We start from the raw sequence: 12,652 nt of genomic DNA, 5'->3' as shown, positions 1-12,652 counted from the left end.
CAACTAAAATTGGTCTACTGAGCAAGTACTCATACCAATTCTACTAAAGGTTGGGGATGGGCTATGAGGCTATTATGAATGAGGGTCAAACAGTAGGTAAAGAGAAAATTCATTTAAAGTTTAAAGGCAGTAAAAGGTAATTTTGAACTTCATGGTTGTGCTGCAGTGGTCAGAGTGGAGGGAAAGGATAATGGAGAGTGATAGAAAAAATTGTTCTGCTAACAGCACTATAACGCTGAACTTATGGTCTAGAGATGCTCTGCACTAAACACTAATCTCACCCCACCATTATAGCAACAGATGCACGTCTTGTGGTACAAACAATAAAGCTGATCCATCAATTGATGATTTGAATCACTCCATACTCTTCTTACAGGTACAGGCAAGTATGACCAATGCAACAAATTTAGAGTTTGTTCAGAAAAACTTCTCCGGGAGTACCTTCAAAAGAAGAGAATAAAAAGGAAAAAAGAACAAACTTCCTCATAAACTAATTTTACTTTACAGAAACAACTTATTTTATTTTTATTTCTATTTTCTTCTTTTATAAGTAATTATGAACAAGTTTTTTCAAACATGCACTTAATGGAAAAGGGAATCTTTTGCCTGCTCAACTTAATTTAGTGTACTGTCAACAATAAGTCTGTTTTCTTTTCTTCTGTGTCAGCTATGTACTTCTTGGATGCTGCCCGATTCTGGAATGCAGTTTTCCTTTCAAGCAAAAAATATAAGAGCTAGAATTTCAAATCCTACAAATCCCAAAATCCCTTTGATTTTTCATGTTACGTGTAAATACTGACATTTATATACACTGGATCTCAATCAATCAATACACCATTTATAAACATTTCTTCTAGAATGTAAATATTCTGCATACATAGGCGTATATTGCATCTTTAACAACTACATAAATTTATAATCATTGTGAAATATATATTTACGAAGTGACTCTGTCCAAAAGAGCCATTTGATGAATGAATGCCAAGATTTCATGAAACTTGACATATCAACCACCTGAGTTTAAGGAGAAAATCTGAAAAACTGCTTCAACTGCAGAAACATCCCAACTCTCGACATGCCTAACAATCTATCAAACAAATAAGTAGCAGACACAAGTTAACATGGATCTCAAATCACATCAATTGGTGCAAAGGTATACGACAGAGAGTTTAGGAGGCATTTGACTCACTCTGTAATCTTCATTTAATTCATAAATTGTGCTTCCATCAATAGAAATCAGAGGCCTCCAAGGAAGCTTCAAGTTGGTCCTGCATATCAGATCCCCCAAATAAATTAACAAAGAAATTTAGAATTTTAAGAGATGAAATCATGGAATGGAGACCAGGGATGTAACTTCAGACATCTTCTTAGGTAATGATTCCTATTTAATAGCACACCTGATAAACCTAAGGAATCAACTAAGACTATTGTGCCTAATTTCATTACACTGCAGTGCTACAAGCAGCAACCCATTAGGAATCATTTTAGTGCTAAACTTCGTGTTTGTGTTAAAGGTGAAGGATGCCAAATACAGATTTTTATGTATATTCAGAAATATCATCAAATTATTTCTATAATGGAATTTCACTGTTTTTCCTTTTAGAAGCATTTTATCGTTCTTTGAACAAAGCGTATATAGAGGGAACCAAGAGACAGGTACATATACACAAACATATGACCAGGTTAAACTGAGCTAGCATTATACAGCACAAGATTCAAAATTAAGAAAAGGCTTTATTCTATCTTCTTTAACAATTCGTATATCACGTTTTGTGAAACTCCTTAACTGAGGGAATACAAAGTGTTTGAAAAGAGAAATATAATGGTTCATTAATGCACACAAGGACAGGGACAAGCACCTTAGTTTCCAAGATGCCAGCACAAAATTTCTGTCGGAGTCAACATCCTGCATTATGAAACATATCATGAGCAAAACGTGAAGATGTATCTTTTGAGTAAACAGCGTAGCCAGAGAGGATAATGTCCTTTTGGTTATAGTAAGATCCAGAGACTGATTGAAAGAAACAACCAGCGATAAGGTTTTCAGTATTTAAATAACAGAGGTCGCGAGAGTTGTAATATCAGGGCTTTCAATTGTCCGAGAAAGACAACATAGGAACTTAACAAGGAGAAAGATGACCACATATAATCAAAAGAGGGAAACATATCCTTAAAGGGTCTAAACCATAACACAAATGGATAAGAAATGGTTCGAATTATCTACGTCATATCTCTTAGTATCGCGTGTTCGTTCTGCAATGAATATTGGTGGGGGTGGGGTGACTCCATTCATGAATAAGAAGTGGTAGATATTATGGCCAGTTTCCAAATATCCAGTTAAAAGGGCAATCTCTTTCATTTAAAGATAAATGTAGACTTCTCATAAAGCAGACATTGGATTCCAATAGCATATTACTTGAGAATGGATTGGGAGAAATCTCCCACTTTAGTTAATGTTTTGAAATTTAAATTGATTTTGTCAAAAACATGGAAATTCAAATTTGGTTTAAAATACAATTCTATTCCTATCTCTAAAACTTGACCATTTTCACAATATAACTATGGAATATCCAAAATCCAAACGCAAAAGAACCATCCTATGTCAATAGTCTGATGCCAAGTCCCATGTCCCCCGCCAAGTCCCCCCATTATTACATTCTTCCAGTTGAGCAACAAAAAGAAAAAAAAGTTTTCTGATCATGAACAGATCACTCTTATTTACTCCCAGATAATGTGAATCTTGTTAATGTGTAACCAAAACAAATGAGTTTAATTGGTTTTAATGAGGAAGATCTAAAACACTGCATTTTTCTTTTCAACAAAAGAGTGCCTTTGGACAAGAGTTCCAACAGAAAGACAATCTCTTATATATATATACATTTACAAGTTGTACGACTATCGAGTAAAATGTTAATTTACAGAGAATATCTACCTTCTCAATCTTTTGTAGTATAATTGATGCACGGTCAAAGAATGGAACAAGCAACTTCAAGTTTCGTGCGTATAACTCCCTACCTGTATATGACCATGCATCATATAGCTTCAGTTGATTGAACATTGTTCAAATGATGTTTTCTTTTTTTCTGTAACAACAATGAGTAACTGTTGAAAAGTAAGCAGAAGAAGAGAAGACAAACCAAGCACAAGCGGAAGAGCAGCATACAAATTGTTATAGGTAAAAGGCAAGAATTCTTACCACGAAATTTAATAGTTGGGTCTTCAAAAATACAGTTCTCAGCATAAATTGAAGAAGTGAAGTTCCCTAGTTGTCAAACAAAAGTGAGAAATGCGTCCATTAATTTTAGCCCTGTAATTAATCTCTTGCAAGAACGAACCCGCTTCATTATGCATGCAAAAATTTAGAGACAGATACCATACCAGGAAAAAAAAAACTGATGTTAAGAATTTATAAATTATAGACTATTCAAGTCATTGTTAAAATAAACAGATTTATCATACACGGTAATATTACCTAATGCTACTTCATATTGAGAATGCATAAACTAAGACAAAAGAAAAAGAATGTTACCTGTTACGAAATAGGCGTTGTCGTAATCAGATTTGATGATACTTAGAACATCATCGACGGTTGAAATTGGGAATTCATCTCTCTGTTTCTCAAAGCTGCATATAAATAAATGGGAGTGAGTAATCATTACATATATAGATGGTAAGTAAAGAAGGTTGGAAATTGAGTAGGCATAGACACCTTGCTTGATCGAAAGAAGGAGAGAAAACCCTCAAGAGCTCTGTCACTCCACTCACTACTATTTTCAACATCTGAGGGGTTTCACTTTTACTTTCCTTATTCATACTTGCATAAGTCTTCATGCTTTTGGGTACGTCAGTGTTTGAGTACCTTTGAACGCCGTGATTCCTTCGCAACTGCACAACATAAATCAGATAAGACACAACGAATTTGAAAAGCTTGAATTCTCGTCACATTATCAACAGTTATCATGTAGTGATAATGGTACCTGGTTGCGTGAAGGTAGTGGAGGTTTTCCACTGAAGCACCATAGTTTCGCCATTTCCGAAGACACGTACACCATTATGATTCGTATCAAACCATCACCTCTTCATTTAGATTAAGGTTGTCTTCCCGGTTTACAGTTCGTAAGTTTTCTCTGTCGGAACACCAACCTAATATTCGCTAAATTATTTGTGTGTGGACGACACGGCTTCTCTTACTCTCTACGGGATTTGGGCTCTCAATCGTTCACTACATCAAATCAAACGCGCCCACTTTCAGCCGAACGAAATTACTCCACTGCTCCATCTGTTTATGTTTATTTTTTGAGTTTAAGTTTATCCAAATGTATTACCAATTTTCTTTAATTCAATATTAATGTAAATATATTTTCTAGCATTAGCACTTAGGAATTAAGTGAAAGTTGTTATCCTCAACCCGTTAGAAATTAAGATAGGTATAATTTTTAAATTATTTACAGATAAATTTTTAATTGAATAAAAGAATAAAATGTTTTATCGTTAGATGTTCTATTTTTTCGTATATTAAACATTATATTTTTTTTTCGGCTCAAAACTACTCCCTAGGATACCAGTTGCCCTTTGGGACCGTAAAGATCAAGTGAGCCAATACTATAATTGTCCCATTTTCATTGGGAAATTTCTCCCTACACCCTTACTTTCCTTCTACACTCCCTAATTCATAAAAAATGCTCATTTGGTTTTTCTGTTTTATTATTCATTCAATCTCCATTGGTGTTCTTATTTGTGAGATCTTACTTTGGTCAGTGAATTGACAAAGAGGTAAAGCATTTTGGATGTTGAAGTGAGTTAACTGAGTATAAGTTTTTCATTTTATTCGGAGAGTACATAATTATAGTGCATTAATTTCCACATCGCACAATGTTTTACAGGGACGATTGAACTTTTTCCACTCTTTATAGAAGTGAAAGAAGAAATAATGGGAGTCGAGGAAGAAGAAATCTTTTCATTGAGTTCTAAGGCCCACCAAAACAATGTAACTTGGTGGTCTTGTGTAAGTGCATGGTTTGCTTAGTTAGTCTTGAACATCACTTCTACTTAAGGTGTAATATTTAATTAATACGCAAAATGAATTGGTTTATAAAAAACAGTTAATCGATTTTTTTAAAGCAACTAACTGGTGGCTATAACATAATTCGTATAGCTATTATTCATTTAACAATGAGTGCATGCAACGCAATTGATAGCACAGGATATTAGAACTATGAGCTACACTTTGAAACAATTATTCTGTAATAACTTTTCGATCGAATATACATTCTAAAATGTTGCATGCGAAAAGAACAAACTTGCTTTACGTCGACTTTGACTACCCCACAAGGAAATTTCTCATACTAGGCTCAATTTATCTTTAGTATTTGTAAATTTTAGGTCGTCTTTGAACTCAGCATCAAGCTCCTTCCGCAATGCTACTAATCCTTCCCCTGCATCACAGATATAGGCTGAAGCTTGTCTGCCAGACAAAGTTGCACCTTCCATGCTGTCTATGTAGTCCTGAACAAAAAAACAAAATCGCAGGCATGCAAGTAAATAAATAATAAAAATGAGTACTATCAATGCAAGTCACATTTCACTACTGCAGTGAAACTGGAATAAAAATACTGCAATTGCAGGACAAACACACCAAAACTGTAAGAGCTCCCTAAATTTGGCATGGGGGGTCAAAGTAAAATACAGTCCATGGATAGAAAAGGTTGAACTAAAACTGGGCATCGGGTCAAATGATTTTTATCTAAAACATCCTTTCTCTTTCTTTATCAAACTGTTAATTGGACAAGAATGCCAACAAATTCATTAGAGTGCCAAAAGGCACCAAAAATATTTTTCAATCCTGAATCCGGATTCTGAAAGAAGAAGAAAATACACTAGTTCTCGATAGATTGCGGTACCAACACAAGTAATCCCATTCAAACAAATATAGCAGCTTGATAAAAGCTACTTCACTTTCTATTTATTTTTTTTTCATAGGTTATACCAGAAGCCCGGGGGGCCTATATAAGTATTTGTAGGTAACTAACTGCTGTAGAGGGACATCAAAAGGCAAAACACATCTTGATAACATGAAATTTTAAGGGTTATATGTGGCCTGTGTAGAAGAAGCACAAACTATGCTAGTCAAGAAAGTGTACCTGTTTTGTGTAAGAGCCAGCAAGAAAGAAATTCTTCACTGGTGTCTTTTGATCTGGTCTAAATGGATCTTTGCCAGGTCCCTCGCGGTACAGAGATTGACCAATTTTAACAACAGATGACCAAGTCACTTCCAAACCTTGAGATGATGGAAACAGTGCCAAAACCTGGTAGAAATTTTCAAAATCAATATGATGACAAAGAGAGCTGAATATCTACCATCGACTTAAAAACACCTAAAATAGACTACAAACTGAAACATGTGACGTAGCTTATGATAGAAATAATATAAAATGCTATGTTGATGATTAAAGAACAATCTAAGCACGTATCAAATTAGCAGGATGAACAAATATGCATCAAATGAACAAGTACAAATTCAACCAGTAACATATCTTATGATATATTGAAAGGATTGCTTGTAATTGTGTTTAGTGTGTCATCAATGTAAGACCTCAAAAGGGACTTAATGATCATGTCAATCAATAGTTGTTTTAGTTGACAAAGTCAGTATAGACAAAGTTTCGCGCATCAGTTTGGTACCGGTGTGTGAAGATGACGTGATGAGAAACTGGCAACACATGAGTGGCGGACCAAGCGTTAGGTAGTGTAGTAGTCATTAAAGATGGGTAGCTCAGATCACAGGGTCCTGTCAGAGGTCAGCACGACAGCTGCGGGGTGTTGCAGCTAATGGAGAGTAAAAAATAAATGATTGAAGAGTACAGCTGTTGCTGGAGAGAAAAAATGCTAACAGAGTGTGGTGGTTGCTGGAGAGAAAAAATATAGTAGGCCACAACGGTTGCTAGACAGCAAAATTTCTTAGAGAGCAAAAATGTTCGAAGGGCACAATGGCTGCCCAAGAGCAAAAATGCACTGAGAGCGGCTGCTAAAGAGCAAAATTCCTTTGGGAGTGCAGTGGCTGCCAAAGGACAAAATGCTTAGAGAATGCGGCTATTTTTCGGGAGCAGAAGTGCTCAAAGGGTGGAGCGGCTGCCAGAGAGCAAGAAAATACTCAGAGGGTGCAGTGGCTACCGAAGAGCAAAAATGTTGCAATGGTATTGTTTACCCAATACAGAAAGTCAAAGTGACAAAGTTAGGGCTAGTGCTTCCACGGAAAAAGTCAAGGTCTAAGCCGATTAGTAAACAAAACAGGTCACCGAGTATGATACCATACTGAAAGGATTATTCGTAATTATATGTTAGTAATTGAATGTTGACCGTAATCAAATCATATCTTTAACAACATCATATGATGTTGAATGCTTAATTATCAAAATAAATCAACACATAGTAAACACACTCCATCATAAGCTTCTCGCTTTTGATGCACACTTTTCATGTCACTAATAAAGCAACGGTGAAAATATCAAAAACCATAATAAGAGAAATATAATTTCCTTTTAACCAACCTGTTTTGCTACCCTTGCAATGATTTCGTCATTTGGTAAGGGCATGTATGGATCTCCTGGCGTCAGAACACATCTGACAAAGGTATTAGCGTTATATACTTAAGGTCAATAATAAATCAAATACTATATGCATGCTGATGATCAAAATTTAGAACCATGAGAAATTTACTCATTAGGCTTCATTAGTGGGCTTTGGTTTGGTCCCCCTACTTTTGTATTTCTTCTTTCTTTTAATTGTATTAAGAATGTTGTATATATTGGTACAGGCTGTAGTGCTAACCTGGCTTAGTATTGCAAGTTCTATAGTGACGCGAAGCATTCTTTCTTTAGATTAAATAAAAAAAAGGTGATGAACAGCCATGGAACCAAAATCAATCTATGATGCAATGGGAACATTAAGATCTTAACATATAGTCCAATTTTTCAATATTCTTGCAAATATAAGTTGTTTTTATTGTTCCATATATATAATTATGATTATGCTGACTGCAGAATATTCAAGCAAGTCACTTAAAATACTTCTTAAATTTATGTTCCTGTTAGTTAATGAACTCATGAGTGAAAGCAAAAATTTAGAACTGTGAAACTGCAAACACTTACTGGAGCAATGATCCTTGTCCCTCAATGTAATAATTTTCTGGAGATGAAAGTGCCAGGTCTGCAAAGCAAGAAAAATCTGCATCTGGTGTATAGAGAAGATTATCCAACCCAACAGCTTTCTTCAGTTGCCTGCCCTCCAGTAATGGTGCATGAAGAAGTTGAACAATAATGATAAAAATTAAAATATATCAATCTTTATTGTCAAACAAAATTACTTCGCTCTATAGTTTCTATGTGGACCCTAAAATTAAAATGCAGAGAATTACCTAGACTTTTCTAGATCTTGCAACTCTGTGACCCAACCATTGTATCTGAGTTGCACTGTGACAACAGGAACTCCAACTAGTTCATAGATGTTATTGAAAAACTGTTGTTCTCTCCACTCCGATGGAATTAATCTCTTAATTCCGGGGACATCACAAGCTGGCATCATGTAAATGACAGTAAGGCATTATTGAAGATTGTTGGTAAAATACGGAATAAATACAAAAACCAAGTAATCTACAAACCAGCAACATAAGCATCAGCTTTCACAATTTTCTTTTCAGTAGCCTGTGAAAATAAAAATTAACAGAGTGTTAACTATAAAGATTTTGAGAATGTCACTTGTATTCTAACCAAGCATGTAAAGATTTAAAACAAGAAAGCGGATATCACCTTTGACATGGAAAGTCCTGTAACATAAATACTCCCATCAGCAGTTTTGTCATAAAGTAGTTCTCTGCATCCCCACCTAAGATGGAATCTGTTCCAGCAGCATATGAAGGTATAAATACCAAGAAATTTGGATAGTCATGGTGGAAATATTCTAGTATCTAGAACTATACCTGCCCCCTCTATCCGTGATGTACTTCCTGATGGGACCACTCAAATAAACGTCTGGTGAACCCTTTAGCATTCGCAAAAGGGAAGCCTCAGTCTTTGTGGCAAACAATGCAAATATGGTAAGCATGCAGCGGGCACTGATATTATCACAGTCAATAAACCCAAGGGCATAGGCAACTGGATCCCACATTTTTTGAATACTCATGCGTGTGCCACCTTTGGATAAAAACCAATCTGAAAAACTAATCTGTAACAAAAGCACAAATTGGTTAAAAGAACAAGTTTGGACATTGAGAAATATGATCGACAAACACAATCAATACCAAGAGAAACACTAAGCTTAGATTCCAGGGAAGTGAGTATTGGAATTTTTACTCTTTTGGTATATACAGAACCTTCATAATTACTCCTATTGTATGTGTGTGCATGCATGTGTATGCTGAGTGAATCGGTATCAACATGTTTAAGAACACACAGAAACTGGGGGCACAGATAATCAGGAAACATTATTTGGAAATAGACCAAAAAATAATGAATCGTCTTACACTATCCAAATTCCTTATGTCCCTGAGAGCACCATCTGGATCAACAAGAGCTCTGACAACTGGACTCAGTGCAAGAGCCACAGCATTTCTAGCTTTATCATAGGTCTGCGCATAAAAAATATGTAATGTTAGGTACAACGATAGTCCCACTTAAAATCAAATGAACAAATATACTTTTTTGGGGATTCAAATATATTATTTTCTAGTTCTGTATAATACTGATGAGTGGCGACCAAGTCATGTAATATAAACAAACATGATAATATACAATGTGATTACATTAAGCTGATTGGTGGTCAAAAATGCCCTTATTCCATGTATTGGTGCTCCAACTGGGAAGCGAAAATCTAGCTCTGCGCACAAAAACTAAAGTTATGAACAATGCAATGCTCTGGTGGAAATTGTGGAGAGACAAAATAATGAATAAAAATGAAGCAAGGTATTGTAGCACAAAACATACCTCCAATTTGACCTCCTTTGTTAACAAAAGTGTGAGTGTGATCTTTTACAAGTAGATTGTCATTTGCACCCACCTATTTATCCAAGCATTGAAGAAGTTACAGACAAACAGATACCACGAAAATGTACACAAAAAATAAAATGAACAGTACATGTTTCACGGCGAAAAAGAGGGAGGAAGACTCTAGGTTTTAGAGATGAAGAAGACATATGACTGCAAGTGAAAACAGCTTACCTTCTTCATCAATCGGAAAAGATTGTTATAGCAGCCAAAGAAAACATGCAATCCCATTTCAATGTGATTCCCACGTTTGTCAACAAAGGAGCCAACTTTGCCACCAATAAAAGGCCTTGACTCATATATATCCACCTGAGTGATAGAATTTTGAAGAAAAGGTATAGAAAAAGAAAATACATCAGCTGCAATAACCCAATGCACTCAACACCTGAATTACAAAATCAAACAAACTGACCAACGATGAAGGAATCACTCCCTTTTGCTTCAGAAATAACTTTAAGACATAATATACCACATCATCCAATACGAAAGTATAGTATATTAAGAGAGAAACAGAAGGAGAAGGAGCTAAACCTCGTGACCTTGATCCAAGAGCTCCACTGCAGTTGACATGCCTGCAAGCCCAGCTCCAACAATAGCCACTTTCAGCTTGGGTCCTCGATAATGTTCAGGTTCAGGCGGAAACAACCCTTTTGGTGCTGCATAGTCAAAATTACAGTTTAACAAAAAATTATCCAAACTGTGACAAATCCCAGCCTTCAATTTCCCTTTCCTCCAACACTCCCCAAAGTGAAAATTATTAGATATTAAAAAAGAAAAAAAAAAACAGTGCTAAGATAAGTGTAGCATCGAAAATCGAATTAAAAGAAGGGGAAAATACAAACCGTTAACGCTCATGTCGGAAACATTATCATCTAAGGAGCATCTAACCCGACACTTGCGGTTCTTCGAGAAACGGGTAGTGAAGGGGGAAAAGAAGCCAGCAGAGTCTCCTCCTCGAGTTGCAGAAAAGGAAGTAACCGAACACTGAATCAGAGACGCCATAGCCATAAGCGTCAACACAAAGACAACAACCGACTTTGTCGAGAAGGATGGAACGAGGTTGTGTTGTGCTTTGTGGGTTAAACGAATTGGGGGAATCTGTGCATGTAGGCTGAAGGAGATGCCGGAATGGAAATTTTGTCTTGTAGTAGAGAGGATTGAAGATTGTGAGTGGTGATCACACCCAAATTACAAGATGCATGAATTAGTATTAATATAAATAATAAATAACGATGCAAATAATATTAATAATAATAATAATTGCAATTGAATGAATGTGTTGTTGTCTTTGCCTATTCTACTGGAATTTGGAAAATGGAAGTGCCATTGCCACTTTCCATTAGCGATAGATAACGGACCAATGCACCTCCTTGCTCTGGACACACTCGCTTTTTGACTCTTCTCAAACTTCACCTTTTTTTCTTTTTAATTTATCTTTTCCCTCTTATTTTCGCTTCAGACATGTCTTACGTGTCAGTTATTGGTAGCCTTAACATTTTTTATCTACTCATAATCTCTTCCCTCTCCAGCGGCCACGTTCCATGTTCTTCTTCCCTCTTCTTACATCCTCCATTTTTATAGAAAAAAAAAAAAAAGACACACTCAACATTCGCTACGTAATATATTTAAGGAGAAACAAATTTTCGTTATGGATGTGATCTTACATAAATTATAAGAATAGACCATTACTTAAAAAATATTTCGGTATAAAATTTACTTTCGAAAGTAATTTAATAATGTTTTCTTTATAAATAAATATTAGTAATTAGAATTTTATCACTGAGAATCGAACATATAATCTTTTTCATCTTTAACTTCAAATTATACAAATTAATTTTATTTTTCTAAATATTAAAACAGAGAGTCGAACTCACAACTTTTTTCATTTTTCCTTTTCACTTTTCATGAATAAACATGTAATCCTTTCTTACTCTCGGTACATCTACTTCGATTTCATAGACCTTTTTCTATGTTTATCTCTTACATTTCTCCCGTTTTTCTAAAGTAATTAATGTAATTATTTAATATATAATTATTTAATTTATTTAATTAAGGTAGGTAATTAGTATATATGATTTAATTGTATTAAATGCGACATAATTATTAAGCGTTCTGGGAATTTTTTTATTAATGTACTTAAAGTAATTAATGTAATTACTAAACATACATAATTGAGGTAATTACATATACCTAGTACAATTAACTTCATTAAAGATCATCGAAAAAATAAATTTTATTGATATGATATATAAATATATTTATCATAACATATGAGAACCTTTATTGGTTTTTGATTTACGAAAAAAAGAAGAGGTTTTTGAAGATAAAAGCATTATAATGTTGTCTCGATAATAGACAATGACTTGGTCTGATGAAATGATGGTAAAATGTAGTGCTTTGTGTTATGTTGTGTTCTATGTGTGCACTACCAATTCTAGAGGCAAACTCAACTAGGTGCAACTATGTAAAGGGTAAAAAGATGTACCTACAGAATAACATTGTATTCTTTAATGTCTTATTTTTACATGGAAAATAATTTTTTAACAATTAAATTTTAATAAATTCTCTTACAAAATAATATATTTTAAGTAGTTTTTATTTTTTATATTTTAAAA

The 12,652-nt window shown here is 34.7% G+C and overlaps 2 protein-coding genes across 2 annotated transcripts; both read right to left on the bottom strand.

Moving 5' to 3' along the window:
• Positions 1–818: 818 nt before the first annotated feature.
• LOC114192625 lies at positions 819–4,270 on the bottom strand. Its single transcript, XM_028082404.1, has 8 exons — positions 3,978–4,270; positions 3,710–3,885; positions 3,530–3,624; positions 3,197–3,262; positions 2,933–3,015; positions 1,860–1,906; positions 1,190–1,268; positions 819–1,087 (listed from the first exon to the last, which is right to left on the bottom strand). The coding sequence occupies exons 1-8, from the start codon at positions 4,050–4,052 to the stop codon at positions 1,007–1,009; spliced, it is 702 nt and encodes a 233-aa protein (XP_027938205.1). The 5' UTR covers positions 4,053–4,270; the 3' UTR covers positions 819–1,006.
• An 859-nt stretch (positions 4,271–5,129) lies between these two features.
• LOC114191961 (zeta-carotene desaturase, chloroplastic/chromoplastic) lies at positions 5,130–11,493 on the bottom strand. Its single transcript, XM_028081437.1, has 14 exons — positions 10,880–11,493; positions 10,569–10,693; positions 10,212–10,346; positions 9,978–10,050; positions 9,797–9,870; positions 9,518–9,622; positions 8,975–9,219; positions 8,805–8,892; positions 8,657–8,699; positions 8,414–8,570; positions 8,148–8,276; positions 7,548–7,620; positions 6,141–6,305; positions 5,130–5,505 (listed from the first exon to the last, which is right to left on the bottom strand). The coding sequence occupies exons 1-14, from the start codon at positions 11,043–11,045 to the stop codon at positions 5,341–5,343; spliced, it is 1,743 nt and encodes a 580-aa protein (XP_027937238.1). The 5' UTR covers positions 11,046–11,493; the 3' UTR covers positions 5,130–5,340.
• Between the last annotated feature and the right edge of the window lie 1,159 nt (positions 11,494–12,652).

Source organism: Vigna unguiculata, chromosome 7 (genome assembly GCF_004118075.2).
Source record: "Vigna unguiculata cultivar IT97K-499-35 chromosome 7, ASM411807v1, whole genome shotgun sequence".
In the NCBI taxonomy this organism is placed as follows: domain Eukaryota; kingdom Viridiplantae; phylum Streptophyta; class Magnoliopsida; order Fabales; family Fabaceae; genus Vigna; species Vigna unguiculata.
Note: the sequence above shows the minus strand (reverse complement) of the source record. Positions and strands in the feature narration are given on the sequence as shown.